Source organism: Trichechus manatus, unplaced genomic scaffold, assembly GCF_000243295.1.
Source record: "Trichechus manatus latirostris isolate Lorelei unplaced genomic scaffold, TriManLat1.0 scaffold00078, whole genome shotgun sequence".
NCBI classification, from domain to species: domain Eukaryota; kingdom Metazoa; phylum Chordata; class Mammalia; order Sirenia; family Trichechidae; genus Trichechus; species Trichechus manatus.
In genome coordinates, this window is record NW_004444014.1 from 929,550 (window position 1) to 945,498 (window position 15,949).

The 15,949-nt window shown below is 45.8% G+C and overlaps 1 protein-coding gene across 1 annotated transcript in view; it reads right to left on the bottom strand.

Moving 5' to 3' along the window:
- ARK2C (arkadia (RNF111) C-terminal like ring finger ubiquitin ligase 2C) overlaps nucleotides 1–15,949 on the bottom strand; it is a 110,489-nt gene that overhangs the window by 9,829 nt on the left and 84,711 nt on the right. Inside the window, exons 2-3 of the mRNA XM_004380884.2 lie at nucleotides 7,128–7,443; nucleotides 6,377–6,487 (exon numbers count right to left, since the gene is read on the bottom strand). Of these exons, the coding sequence (XP_004380941.1) occupies nucleotides 6,377–6,487; nucleotides 7,128–7,443 (427 nt within the window). The remainder of the gene's footprint in view (nucleotides 1–6,376; nucleotides 6,488–7,127; nucleotides 7,444–15,949) is intronic.

The following is a 15,949-nucleotide window of genomic DNA, read 5'->3' on the forward strand; positions in this document are numbered from 1 at the left end:
TTGTATTTGTAAATTGCTTTGGGTAGAATTGTCATTTTCACAATGTTGAGTCTACCTATCCATGAGCATGGTATGTTTTTCCATTTATATAGATCCCTTTGGGTTTCCAGGCAAAGCCTTTTGAGGCTTGTTCATAAGCTTTATTAGTGCAGGTCTACAGTAGGCTCTGCTCTAGAGATATTCTAAACCAATTGTCGTCAAGTCAATTCCAATTCATGGCGATCCCATGTGTGTCAGAGTAAAACTGGCTCAGAGATACTCTAGACCTGCTATAAAAAAATTTGAAAACAAGCTACAAAAGGATCAAACTGAACTGTAAGTGGTGCTTACCAGAACAAAGCCCAAGACCCTTTAAAAGAATAAAGCAAATCCAGTTTCTCAACAATGTATAATTCAAAATGTCTATCATTCAAAAAAAAATTATCAGAAATACCAAGAAGCAGGATAATATGTCTCATAATCAGGTGAAAAAATAGTCAGTAGAAATACTCAAAGACACAGAAATAACAGATGATTATGGTCAGCCAGGCACAGCTACCCCTTGGGGATCCCCACACTGTAGCCAGGCCCTGAAAACACCCCCTGAGAGGAAGTCCAAGGACTCTGAAGGTACAACCTCAGATCCTAAGTGGGCAAGAGGGCAGGAGGCACTGGGACTCAGAGGCTTCCCTTCCTCATCTTGTCTTGAGCAGGCCCTGACCATGAACTTTCTCAGCTCCCACTGTGCCTGCTGCTACACAGGCTGCTGGTTCCTACACAGACTGTGAAACATGGGTTTGGCTATGCCTCATCCAGGATAATGTCCTCTGAGATGGCTTTGAGGGTGAGAGACCAATAAATCCATCAACCTTCAAGGGGGTCTGAGTCCTGTTCCCTAAGTCAGTCGTGCTTGTGAGGTGAGCACTGGAGAATTGGCATAATTCCCATAATGGCCCCGGAGATCGAGCCCTACCATCTTCTCTCTCCACAGCTTAGATCCAGCTGCTGCAGGAGGGTAGGACTGGCCATTGTCCTCACAGGCTCCACACACACCACTGTCTGAGCAGCAGCAGAAACCCATTGTCAGAAGGCCCAGGTCCTCATCTCAATTCCACCCCTCTTCAGCTGCGAGTCCCTTTCCAGTGAGTTCACCTCTTTAAGCTTCATCTAAAATCATGACAGCAATAGCTCCTCACAGTGATGTTGGGAGGATCAAATGGAAAAATGGATGTGAAGCCCTTTGCAGAGCACTTACAAATGCAAGGGGTTATTATTAGCCCAAATCCCTGAAATAACTCATTATAAGTCTGTCATTTGGAAAATAAGCTAAACTCTTGGAGTCATTTGGAAGCAAACTTAGAAATCAGCTAGTTCAGTCCCTCATTTTCTCAAGCCCATCTAAGTCATGAAGAAGGGCCTTGTCCTATCCAAGATCTTTGGCTAGTGAATTAGGGCCGCCAGGATTTCTGAGCCTTACCCAGGCTCATCCCACTGTACCACTTCAGGGAAAGGAGTTCCATAGGACACCCTCATGTGACTGAAGCTCTGATTTCCAGCAGTCTCCAGGAGCCCAGCAAATTCAAAGGAGCAAAGAGATGTTCAAGGAATTCCATCAAAGACAAAGAAGCAAGGAACTTGGGGTGTAGCACTAACAGAGTCATCCCAGTTCCAAGAATGCTAACTGGAAAAGTCAATGGTAACCTGCACCCCAGATGAGTGGGGTGGTCTGCCCTGGTTAGGCTCTGGGATCACTCCTAAAATCCCTTCCTGCACCCCAAAAAACCAAACCCATCGCCATCAAGTGGATTCCAACTCTTAGCAACCCTATAGGACAGAGTAGACTGCTGCATAGTGTTTCCAAGGAGCGGCTGGTGGATTTGAACTGCCAACCTTTTGGTTAGCAACCATAGCATGCCAGAGCTCTTAACCACTGCACCACCAGGGCCCCAATTGGGTGTAGGCTCCCCCAAGTGTGTGCAGGCTCCCTCAGTTGGGTTCAGTTCCACCGAACCTTAAGAAGTCTGGGTTGGAACTTGCCCTGAGGAGACATTAGCCCCTTGAAAAGCAGCTTCTCCCACCCTTCCACTGTTGCTACCAGCCTATGAGAACCTGGCTGAGTTTTGGGGAGTCAAGAAAATATCCAACAGGCCTAAAGTCTTTGCCTGGAGCTTGCCACAAGGTTAAACCAGAACTGTGTTTTGGGAATTCCTTGTAGAAATTGTCAATGCGCAACTTTTTCAGTTATGTCTAACCATCAAACTTAACTTTATTTTCCACTGTCAATGTTCTTGCAGTGTGCTGTGGTCTGATTGCTATGCAACCCCTTAAGTTCTTCCCAAGGAATTTGCTCCCAAAGTGCCAGGTGCCATCTTGTGGGTGAGTCCAGACTTGTGGAGCCCCAAGAGGCTTTGTTGAGGCAGGGCTGCCTGCAGGGAAAGAACAGCAAGAGCCTCTCGTCCTCCATCCACCTTCTGCCCACAGATCCCATGTGCCTAGGAACCTCTGCCTTGGGTAGGGCTAGGGCTGTGGCTGATTGACTCCACACTAGGGGTCAGAGTGGGAGCTGAGAAGCCAGGACTAAGTCAGAGAAGGAGCATGGTAAGGACAAAGACACGGGAGCTGTGACTCAAGGTCAGGGGTCAGGTTATTGCACATGGGCCAGAAAGGGAAAGTATTTGGGATTTAATTTGTAGACCAATTTTGGGGGAAAATAACATCTTAAAAACATTGAGTCTCCCAATTTATGAATACAATATACCTCTCCATTTATTTGTGTCTTTTTAAATTTCTCTCAGCACTCTCAGGCCAGGATGCCCAGCTGGGAGAATCTGCTTGGGTAGGGCTGAGCTATTCCAAAGTTAAGGAAAAAGACCAGGGAGCCTCAGCTGGGGCTCGACAAGGGCTATGGCCCAATACCTGGATGACCTAGAGCAGGATTCCCTGGTTTCTGATGGGTCTCTGAAAGGGGGGGTGGGAAGACAGCTGCAGACATTCTCCTCCCCAAGGGCTCCTTGCAGAGGGTAAGAGGAGCCACTCCTATAACGCATTTTCTGTATTCCAGCCATCAGGCTGCCCATCTCCTGGCAGAAGGGGCGAGTGGGTTGGGGGTGCAGTTAGCATTATCACAATTACAAAACTCCCTCGTTACCACTAGACTGGCCCTTGCCGGAGTACAGCCAATTACATGAGAGGAGAAATTGTTGCCTCCTTCTCTGGAGAAGGCTTCCTTCTTGGGAAATAGGGACAGAACAGGCAGAAAGGGGTGGACCCAAGCCAGACTCAGGGCCAGACACCTCCCAGCTTCCCAGCTGAGGCAGGATCATCTACTCAGGGCCTCATTTTTCATTGTTCTCACAGCAAATGTGGGTCAGGAATGCAGAGTGGTTAAAATGACGAAGGATGAAGAGGTTTGGCTAAATAAAGAAAGCTGGGGACGGAGTTAATACTTGCAAGTTTTCTTGCCCTCTCCAGAAAAATATTGAACATGAACCTAATTGACCCTCAGGTCAAACAGCATTCTTAATAGGCCTGGCCTGCTCATTGTGTCTCATTATTTGCACTACGACCTATATTTTTCTTTCTTAAACTTTTTTTCCATGATTTTCTAACTAATACATGCTCATCATTCACAAACCATACGGGGACTAAAGATGGTGAGGAGGGAGGGCAGAATGTGGGCTCCAAGAGGAAGTGCCCAGTCCCCCTCCAGACTGGCAGAGGAGTGCCATGAGGCTGCCTTGAAGTCTCCTATTCTGTGTGTCTGGTCCCAAGTCCTGTGGGGTGCAAAGACCTGTCAGACATGGATCCTAGACAGTTCTGAGGACAGAAAAGAAGTCACCTCGAGCCACCTTTCTGAGATTTTTACATATGGAGCTAGCTACCGAGAAGGTGAAGCCATGCCAGCTGTGTGATGAAGCTCTCTGGGTTCTAACACCTTCCTTGGCACCATCCAAGGACTTGAGAACTTCCTGTCCAGGGACTATGGCTGTGGGTATAGCCTGTCCCCAGCGAGGAGTCCTCACTGTAATGCCGAGTACCCACCCTCAGTTGCCCTCCCATCCTCCTATGTAGAGTCTGTTCAGTCTCCCCAGAACCCAGAGGTGGTATCCAGAGTCCTGCTGGCTCATCAGGAGTCTTCCTTCAGCCTCATCTGGATCTGTAGACTTTGGATTGACTTCTTGGTTTTCTCGCAACTTCACTCCTCCTGACATCTCTCCAGGATAACCACATCTGCAACCTTGGATTCTGTGTTTGTTCAAATCGTTTCAGCGCTATGCAATGGCCCTGGCTACGCCATGTGTGTTGAATAAAGTTAAACTGAATTGACTTGATTGCTGAGGGACAGAATTTAATCCAAATGGCAATTAAATCTTCATAATTTGAATCTTGCTAATTAGAAAAAGGCTAAAGTTGGCTACGGTGCAATCTATCTTCTAAAGGACTGTTCAACTTAAGGGAGGTATAGCTGAGAATGAGCAGAGGGTGGGAGACAATGGCACACTTTAAAACAACTGTTCCTGCACCTAGAAGCATCCTTAGTGTTTGTCTTAGTTATCTAGTGCTGCTATAGCAGAAATACCACAAATGGGTAGCTTTAAAAAACAGCAATTTATTTTCTCACAGTAGAGGAGGCTAGAAGTCCTGATTCAGGGTGCCAGCTCTAGGGGAAGGCTTTCTCTCTCTGTCACCTCTAGAGGAAAGTGTTTGTCGTTTTTGAGCTTCTACTCCTGGGCGATTTTCTTGTGGCTTGGCATCTCTGTTCTCCCAACTCTGCTTCTGGCTAGCTTGTTTAATCTCTTTTATATCTCAAAAGAGATTGACTCAAGACATACCCTACTAATCCTATCTTATTAACATAACAAAGACAACCCATTCCCATATGGGATTAAAACCACAAGCATAGAGGTTAGGATTTACAGTACATAATTTTTGGAGACACAATTCAATCCATAACAGTGTTCAATCAATCGGAGCTACCGTTTTGAATCACTCCTGAGTGTCCATGATAAGGGCTTCCAAAGCAACCCTTGATAAAGACAGTTGGCCTGACTAAATAGCTAGAAAAGGGCACAACTGCATGTCAGGTTTTTCAAAATAGCCCATTTTTCCACGATTTTTCTTTTCCTTTTAACATTAAAAAAATTTTTTTCTTAACATAAAATTTGCAAGAGTAGTACAAAGAGCTCCTGGATACGCTTCACCCAAACCAAAACCAAACCCATTGCCTTCGGGTTGATTCCGATTCATAGCAACCCTATAGGACAGAGTAAAACTGCCCCATTGGGTTTCCAAGGCTGTAATCTTTCCAGAAGCCACATCTTTCCCCCACAGACTTTTCGGTTAGCAGCCGAGTATCTAACCACCGCACCACCAGGGCTCCTTATCCTTCACCCATGTTCCCCAAATGTTAGCTTTTTAATACTTCTCTATATCCTTCTCTCTCTCTCTCTCTCTCCACACACACACACACACACACACACACACACACTTCTCTATGTATATATGCGTATATATATAGATTGATATACATAGATATTATGTATGTATATAGTTAGATATAAATATACATTATATGTTTATTTATATACGTATTTATATTTATCTAAGTTTTTTTCTGAATCATTTAAAAATAAGTTGCAGATATGATGCTCTTTACCTCTAAATGCTTCAGTGAACTGCACATCTTTTTAAAGTATTTGAGTGTTCAGATCTGACCCTAATTTAGATCAGTCCTCTCCTGATCTAGAACCAGAATTAGGTAGGACCAAGGAGCCAAAACCAAGCAATACTGCATCCTAGGCCAGAAAAGACCTCTGTCCTAAGTGCAGGAGATTGTGGGAAGACTTCGGAGGGACCACGTTGCCTGCGAAGACACACAACAAAACCCTCAACTTCTCTCTGCAGCTTCTGTCCCTAGCCCATCAGGCTCTGCCCTAGTGCTTCAGGTGTAATGTACCCTCTCTCCCATGAGTCTGCGTTTACAGGACCTGCCCACTCTGAGTGCCTTGCTGGCATGCCCTGGCACTTCTCTGTGGCTCCTTCAAGGCCCACCTCCTCCAGGAAGACTTCCTTGACCACCTTAGCTACTCGGAACTCTCCATTCTGCTCTCCCCCCAAGGACAGCATGGAGCCTTGGGAAGTGTTTTGCATCCTTGTCTCCCTCCTCCCCTGCAGGACCCTGAACACTGAGCCCCAGGCTGGGCACAAGATGGTGCCCAGTTACATCTGAGCTCATTGCTGGAACCAGGCCCAGATGGGTCCCCCTGGGGACAGGAACAAAGGCTGGGGCCTGAGGACTGGACCTCCTGCATTGTTCTAAGTGAAGGAAACAGGAACTTGATGGATAAGGCAAGAGCTTCCTCCCTCCCAACCTCCCCCAGAGGCCCGAAAGACTCACCAGTCAGTGCCCTCAGCCAAATACCTGGGCTGAGGCGTCTGCAGTTGGTGGCCGAAGTCGAAGCTGGGGTGGAGGCGGTGGGGGTGAACAGACGCACGCTCCTGACTTCGCCTGCACCAGAGGGAAGAAGGCCCATGGTGTCAGGGGCTGCTGAGGCCAGCTCAGCTCCCAGGAGTGCTGGGCAACCCCAAAGGGCCTGAGGATGCCCCTCCTGTAGCCCCCCCCCCCACAGAGCCCCATAACCATGGAGCAGTGGGCTTCAACTGGGCCTCAGCGCCCACATGGCCCCGGCCTACCAGCATTGTGTCGTCCTCCGATAACTCAGACACTTGGGTAAACTGAGGTCTCACCTGGACCCACCCAAACTCTCTTACCTCTTCTGTCCCTTCTCCCCCTACTCTCCCTCTGTCTTTGGCAAGGCTGTCTTCGAGACACATAGACCCACTTCCTGCAGGTTTTCCCACTTCTGTGCCACCCTCTCACCCCCTCTTCTCCTCTCTTGACCGCTCTTCTCACTCTTCCAAGCATTCATGGCCCAGATCAAAGCCCACCTCCTCCATGAAGGCCTCCCTGAACACTCCAGCTCATGGTGACTTCTCCTCCCTCTGACCTCCTCCAACATTCACCTCTGTCTCATGTACCCCAACTCCTATAGTTAGGGTCCTCAATAACTTTTACTAGAGGCGTAGGAGCTAGACTTCAGAGCCTGAGGCTCTGCAGCTGTTCCCACCCCCACCCCGGCAGCACTGACCTAGGGTGCGAGACCAGCCTGCGGTGCTGGGCTTCCAAGAGTTGCTGCTGCAGGAGGTATTGCTGGTGCAGGGCCTGAGGTAGGAAGGAGGGACCTGTGACGTCCTGGAACTGGAGGGTGGGCAGCGGGGTCAGCGACTGGTGCAGGGCGCCACTGTGCTGGTGGGCCGGGGCCATGTGGGCACTGAGGCCCGGCTGTGACTGCACGGGGTGGGCCAGGGGAAAGTCGGGGGCGAGCTGCTGCGGCTGTGGGGGGCCCAGGTGGAAGTGGCGGCAGGAGGTAGCGTGAGGATGCTGAGACCTTTGAAAGGGGGCACCTGGGGAGGCAAGGACAAAGAAGACACTATGAGACTAGTATGGCCCCTCCCCCACAAAACCCACCCGCTTTTATACACAGTAGGTAAGGTAATCTTTAATCCACCACCTGTCTGTCGGTTTGTCATACTGTGGTGGTTTGCACGTTGCTGTGATACTTGAAGCTGGGCTACCAATGTTTCAAACACTAGTAGGGTCACCCATGGTGAATAGGTTTCAGCAGAGCTTCCAGACTAAGACAGAATAGGAAGAAACACCTGGCAATCTACTTTCAAAAATTGTTATTGTTAGGTGCCATCAAGGTTCTGACTCATAGTGACCCTATGTACAACAGAACAAAACACTGTCCATCCTCACAATCATTGTTATGCTTGAGCACGTCATTGCAGCCACTGTGTCAATCCATCTCACTGAAGGTCTTCCCCTCTTTCGCTGACCCTCTACTTTACCAAGCATAATGTCCTTCTTCAAGGACTGGTCCCTCCTAATAACATGTCCAAAGTATATGAAACAAAGTCTTGCCATCCTCCCTTCTAAGAAGCATTCTGGCTGTACTTCTTCCAAGACAGATTTGTTCACTTTTCTGGCATCCCTGGTATATTCAAGATTCTTCACCAACACCATAATTCAAAGGCATTAATTCTTCTCCAGTCTTCGTTATTTATTGTCCAGGTTTTGCATGCATATGAGGCAATTGTAAATACCATGGCTTGGGTCAAATTAGCCAATGAAAACCTTCCAGATCACAACGGAATATTGTCTTATGTAATGATGGAAGATAAGCCATCTAGGTTAGAAGGCACTTAAAATACACAGTGACTGCAACGATTGTTTTTAGTTGCCATGAGTCGATTCTGACTCATGGCAACCCCAAGTGTGCAGAGTAGAACTGCCCTATAGGGTTTTCAAGGCTGTGACCTTTTGGAAGCAGATTGCCAAGTCTGTCTTCTGAGGAGTCTCTGGGTGGGTTTGAACTGCCAACACTTCAGCTAGTAGTCAAGCGCCTAACCGTTTGAGCTACCCAGGGTGGAAACAATGGACTTGAGCATATCAAGGATCATGAAGATGTCACAGGATCAGGCAATGTTTCTTTCTGTTGTCTGTGGGGTGGCCATGAGTCGGAACCGACTAAACAGTACCGAGCAACAAAGAAGATCTTTAATGCTGCCAAGTAAAGGCTCTGTGTGTGCATATGTTGGAGTGGGGAGAAGTGTTAGCTTTAATGAATAAGTTAGGTAGGAGTCCTAAAAGGACACACGTGATCTTGGGGAGATGTTAATGGAGATTTCAGGCCCTTGGGTACAGTTTGGCTTTCTTGAATTAGTTAGACCACTTCTGTGCACCCTCATTGGCCTTACTACCTTTTTATGAAAGATGCCAGGTAGGGAAAATGTAGTTCAGTCCAGCCAAGGTCAGACTTCTCTGAAGCCTTGGATAGCCAGGACCCAGCCCAGAGGGGGTCCTAGTTAATCAGAAGTTGTTTTGCACTTAGTCTTAGGAAAAAAGCAAATCACGCAAAAATAAGATCCTCCCTGGAATTTATTTAAAAGCAAACATTTCTAGGTATAGCTGGGCTCAGACTACATTTACTCTAGTTTCCACTACTTTTCTAAATGAAGTTGAGCTCGATGACAAAGAAGCCATAAGTTCTCCATGAGCAAAGATCCAGCTCTAGGCATTGGAGTCCTTCAATGAGGCAAAGCAGGAGAGCAGTCCCTTCAGAAAGATCTGCAGAGACATCCTGCTCTATATGGCCGATTCAACATATGTCTTTTCCCTCCCAGACCCACCGAAATGAGAGCAGAGGGATAAAAGGAAGTATAATCACACAAGGACAGTGAGGAGAAGTGACGTCAGTAGGCAGCAGATGTCAACAGATTTTTGGAAGATGGAAGCAGTTGGAGGAATTAGCAGAGCTGAGAAATCTGAAAATAAGCACCTACAGAAGCGGCAGTCAACAAGAGGTGAGTAAAGCTTGCTGCGTAATACCGCAAAGGGCAAGAACTGGGAAGCTGGTTGCTTTGGAAGGTAGGAGGGAGGGCAGAGCTGAGGGCTGTATGTGGTGGTTGTTAGCTGCCACTGAGTTTGCCCTCAACTCATGGCAACCCCTTGCACAGTGGAATGAAACACTGCCAGGTCCTGTGCCATCCCCATAATTGGTTGTTGATCCTCATGATCAGTTGGGGATTGGACAGTTGTGATCCATAAGGTTTTCATTGGATGATTTTTCAGAAGTAGATTGCCAGGTCTTCCTGTCTTACTCTGGAAGCTCCGCTGAAATCTGTTCAGGATCATAGCAACACGAAAGCCTCCACTGACAGCAGGTGGTGGCTTTGCATGAGGTACATTGACCAGAATAGAACCCAGGTCTTCCTCGTGGAAGATGAAAATTCTACCACTGAACCACCAATAAGAAGCAATGACAGCCAAGTCTCTTCCCCTTTCCTATGCAGCCCAGTGGCTCCCCCTCCCTCACCTTGGAGAATTGAACCAGAGAGGCTCCAATGGGGGGACAGTAGGCAGAGGAGGGCAGGGTGTAGTGCCATACTAAAACAGGGCAATTAAGTGAAAGTCTATATATTGAACTTTGGAAACCCTACCCCCTTCTGCCACTTGGTTCATGCCCTTTCCCTGTCCCCTTCCTGCCCTCTCCACATCCAGGATGGAAACTAATTTGCCCCAGAAAGAGCACTGAAAATACTGCTGGCTGGGAGTATCCCAATAAAATGGCTGAGCCCTCAAGTGATCACTCTATAATGAAGCCACTAAGTTGAAAGTCCATCCTCACGCATACTCACACAGAGTGTCTGGACAGCTTTTAGTGACCTACGCTGAAATATGAACGAATAGTCCAAGGATGACCAGTTTCTTGAGGAAGATTACAAAGAGAAAAGAAAAAATAATAAAAATTTTTAAAATGAACTCATTGGAACAGTGACAATGCAAGGACAATGTGAGAAAAACTAAACTTCCAAACACTGTAATTAATATCCTCAGAGAAATCAGATGTTGAATCCATGAGACAGCAGGTAGCTCTTATAAAAGGAGCAAGGAGAGAATGAAAAAGAGTGCTCTTGGAAATTAAAAATATAATAGGTGAAATTTGAAATGCAATGAAAGGGTTGGAAAATAAAGCTGGGGAAACCCCCCAGGAAGAAGAAGACAAAGAGCTGGAATAAGAGAGAAAAATGCAAACATTGAAGAATCAGGTCAGGAAAGTCAACATGAGTAAGAGAGAAAAAAGGAAATAACGGGGAGGAAATTAGAGAGACAGTATTACAAAGATTATTTCCCGCAAGTTCTAGATTTCAATCTAGTTTTTTCTAGCTTTCAGTCTAGTTTCTATTTCAAAAGGGCCTTCTGAGTTCCCAGCAAGATAGATGGGGGGAGAAATCCCACACTAAGGCCATCTTGCTATGAAAAATCAGCACAGTGAGGGCAAAGGGGTGGTTCTAACACCTTCCAGAGAAAGGTAAATGAACAGGACCCATACAAAGGGTCAGGAGTCAGAATAGATTTTTCAACAACAACATTGACAGCTTAAAAATATAGAACAAACGTCTTCTCAAACCAAAAAGCAAATCTGTTGTGGTCTTCAACTCATGGCAACCCCACGTGTTACAAAGCAGAACTGCTACGTAGGGTTTCATGGCTGTAATCTTTACGGAAGCAGATATCCAGGTCTTTCTTTTGCAGCACCACTGGGTGGGGTCGAACCACCAACCTTTAGGTTACTAGTTGAATGCAACCGTTTGTGTTACCCAGGGACCTCAACTGCCTTGTAGATACTGAGAAAAAAAAAATTTTTCGACCTAGAATTCTATGCCCAGCCAAACGATTAATCAAGGATGAGAATAGAATAAAGGCATTTTCAAATACAAAGGATCTAAAAAAAATCTACCTACTTGGCACCCTTTTTCAAGGAGGTACTGAGGTGAACTAAGAAAGAGGAGTCAAGAAATAGAGGTTTGCACCTATAAGAAAACCAACTGAGATGTTTCAACAAATGCATGCAATGCTAGAAGCACTCACTCATCTATCCCAAGAAATTTGGAAGACAGGTACTTGGCCAACTGACTTGAAGAGATCCATATTTGTGCCCATTCCAAAGAAACGTGATCTAATAAAAAGCAGAAATTATCAAACAATATCATTAACACCACATGCAAATAAAATTTTGCTGAAGATAATTCAATATTGGTTGCAGAGGTACGTCAACAGGGAACTGTCAGAAATTCAAGCTGGATACAGAAGAGAACGTGGAATGAGGGATATCATTGCTGACGTCAGATGGATCTTAGCTGAAAGCAGAGAATATTAAAAGATGTTTACCTGTGTTTTATTGACTATACAAAAGCATTCGACTGTGTGGATCATAAAAAAATATAGATAACACTGCAAAGAATGGGAATTCCAGAACGGTTAATTGTGCTCATGCAGAGTCTGTACATAGACCAAGAGGCAGTCATTCAAACAGAACAAGGGACTACTGCGTGGTTTAAAATCGGGAAAGGTGGACTATTTGAAGAAAAATGCAGCATCAGGATCGAAAGAAGACTCATTAACAACCTGTGATATGCAGATAACCCACTTTGCTTGCTGAAAGCAAAGAGGACTTGAAGCACTTACCGATGAAGATCAAAGACTACAGCCTTCAGTATGGATTACAACTCAGTATAAAGCAAACAAAAATTCTCACAAGTGGACCAATAAGCAACATCATGATAAACAGAGAAAAGATTGAAGTTGTCCAGGATTTCATTTTACTTGGATCCCGTGGAAGCAGCAGTCAAGAAATCAAGTGACATATATTGCATTGCGCAAATCTGCTGCAAAGACCTCTTCAAAGTGTTACAAAGCAAAGATGCCACTTTGAGGAGTAAGGTGCACCTGACCCAAGCCATGGTATTTTCAATCGCCTCATATGCATATGAAAGCTGGACAACGAATAAGGAAGACCAAAAAAAGAATTGAGGCATCTGAACGGTGGTGTTAGCGAACAATATTGAATATACTAAAAACTGCCAGAAGAACGAACAAACTGTCTTGGAAGAAGTACAGCCAGCATGCTTCTTGGAAGCAAAGATGGCGAGACTTCATCTGATGTACTTTGGACCTGTGATCAGGAGGGACAATGCTTGGTAAAGTAGAGAGTCATCGAAAAAGAGGAAGACCCTCAACAAGATGGATTGACACAGTGGCTGCAACAATGGGCTCAAATATAACAACTATTATAAGGAAGGTGCAGGACCGGACAGTGTTTTGCTCTGTTGTACACAGGGTCTCTATGAGTTGGAGCTGACTCGACGGCACCTAACAACAACAACCCAGAAGAGGTGGGGGGATTCCCAAGCACACAGCTGTGCAGGGACTAGTGCAACCAGTTCAGGGAGGAGCAGGATGGTGGGGTTCTAAGAGAGTGGGGGGAGGGAATGGAAAGGACAGGATTACTGATACGTTTGACGGTGTGAAAATAGTATTTTGGTATTTGAAGGAATTTTACAATTTGATGAGAATTTGTAAAAATGTCATAGAAAGAAGCAAGGCAAACAAAAACATGAGGCAATTATTATCTCCAAAAAAATAAAAAGTTGTGCAAGAAAAAAAGGGTAATTATTGTGCACTACTTGGTTCAGCAGTGAACAATATATATTAATAATAAACCAAACAACGAATACACTAGTTAGGAGAGCAGAAAGAGACATTTCTTCCATGATAGGTAGAAAATAAAAACTAAACCTCTTGCTCTCAAGTTGATTCCGACTCATAGCGACCCTATAGGACAGAGTAGAACTGCCCCAGAGAGTTTCCAAGGAGGGCCTGGTGGATTTGAACTGCCGACCTTTTGGTGAGCAGCTGTAGCTCTTAACCATCATGCCACCAGGGTTTCCATGTAGAAAATAGACAACGACAAAAATTGAAAAAAATCAACAAATAGTGGTATAACAATTTATTTTGAAATTTACTTAGTAATTTCTTTACTTCAGGAAGGAAATACCTGAAGATGACTTGGAAGTGTTGAGCTTGAGGATGAGGACTGGGTGAAGGGGACAGGGACAGACAACAGGTGTTTTACTAGATGTGTCATATACTGGCGCTGACTTTGTAAATTACGTGCATATACTACATTGACAGACTTTTTAAAAGAAGTATTTGCAAAGAGAAATGAAAACGAAAAGAAATTCTGCCTCACCTCAAGTGAGCCAGAAAAGAATTATCTAGAGTCTTAATTCCCATAAGCATTCTGGATCATTTGGGCTTCTCTGTCTTATGAATTCAGGCTTTGCTGAGTGCAGGGGTTTGGGGCCTGAGCAAGCAAGCACTGGGTCCCACTCCCGCCCCCTCCCCACTCTACCATCATCACACTAGGCAATAAAAAGAGGAGGGGGGCAACATGACAGAGGGAAAGAGAGAAAGAAGAGGAAAGGAAGACAGGTGACTGCAGAGGAAGATTTCACAATGAGGTGAAAAAAGGATGGTCTGAAGACCCTAAACCAACGTTGTCCAAAAGAATTATAATGTGAGTTACACACGTAATTTTAAACTCTCTAGCAGTCACATTAAAAAAGTTAAAAAAAAGGTGACATTAATTTTAATAACATATTTTATATATAACTCAATATATCTAAAATGTTATTTCCACTTGTACTCAATATGAAAAAACTAATGAGATATTTCACATTCTTTTAGTCCTCGAACTCCAGTGTATATCTGGCACTTTGAGTACATCTCAGTTTGGACTAGCCACATTCCAAGTCTCAATAGCCACCTGTGGCTAATGGCTTCCGTATCGGACAGTCCAACTTTAAAAGGAAAAAGCCATCCCATGCATACAGCAGGAGTTGCTGGGTGGTGCAAAGGGTTAATGTACTCAGCTGCTAACGGAAAGGTTGGAGGTTCGAACCCAGTCAGAGGTGCCTTGGAAGAAAGAGCGGGCTATTTACTTCCAAGAAATCAGTCACTGAAAACCCTATGGAGTACAATTCTACCCTGACACACATGGAATCACCGTGAGTGGGAGTTGACTTGATGGCAACCAATATACAGAGAGCAAAGCATTTCAGCTAAGTTTCCTAACTAACTTGCCTTCAAATGGGAAGCTCCCCAGTATTTACTGGTGAAATCCAAGCCCTCTAGCCTGATATCAAAGTCCTTGGTCCATCCTCCTTATTTCCCACTATCCCTCATCAAGCTCTCTCTGCAGCCACCCATTTAGTCTACTCCATCCTGCACACCCACCACTCACACTCCCACCAGGGGGCCTTTGCTCACATCTCACCGGCTGCCTTCCCCATCTTTTAAGGCCTGCGTCACCTCTCAACTCCTCCAAAAATGTCACCCTCCTCTGAGCTCCTGTAGAACGCCGTCTCCTCCACTCATTTGGCACCAGGCAGTGGCTACCTTGAGCTGTTTCTTACACTTGCCGCCCCCACTAGACCGACTCCGTGTCTTACTGTTTCTAGATTCCCACGCGCCTCACCAGGAGCCTACGGTTGCTAAACACCTGGTTGACTGACAGATGGTTGGAGAGATTGGGGGAAAACAACTGAGGCTGGTTGAAGGCTGACTGGTTTGAAATTTAGTGTGAAAGAGGGTGGCAGGTAGGGTCCCAGTGAGCTCTTGGGATTTCAAAGTTGTGGTGTAGCAGGGACTAATCGGGTTAGGTTAACCAGCCCCTTCTCCCTCAGCCCTCTCCCACTACCAGGAGCAGTAGCTGCCTTCCTCCCACAAGCCCCTCCTGCCGTGAGGGGGCCCACCCTGAGAGGGGTAGCCTTCATATTTCCATGGAGGCCCATGAGGAAGAGGACTAACTACCTGGCCCGGAGTTTTCCACTCTCCTGCCACCTGTGTCCCCCCTGATGCTCTGAGAAGTCAGATTAGGTGGGCAGCAAGAGAAAAAAGGACAAAAGTGTCTATGTGTTGTGTAGTATTTCAGGCACTTCCCCTGGGAAGGCCCTTTGTCTTCCATTCTGGGGCTGTGTATCCTCTCCTCTGCCATCTCCCCCCCAGAGGGCTGTCAGTCTCATCACCCTACACAGAAGAGAACTGAACTAGGAAATGCCCACTCTGGGCCCCCTGGGCCTCTCTCCAGCCCTTTGTGAAAGTATCAGATAACAACTGTTCAAGGTACAATCCTGGGAGTAGTTTTAGTTTAATGAAGGATTCTCAAAAGTCTCTAAGACCAAAGGAGTGAAGCTCTAAGGGTAGAAAATCAGAGTCCATGACAAGCCAATGATCAGTGATGTCTGGACACTTACATCCCAAAATGTCCCTCATAAGTACACAGCCTACAAATTTTCTCAATACAGTTACTCCTTTGGGTTAAAAAAGAACCCTGCTAGCACAGTGGTTAAAGTGCTCAGCTGCTAACTGGAAGGTCAGCGGTTCGAACCCACCAGCCACTCTGTGGGAGAAAGATGTAGCAGTTCTACTCTGTCATATATGGTTGCTATGAGTCGGAATCAACTTGACTGCAGTGGTTAAAAAATAATCTCAAGATTTCCTCAA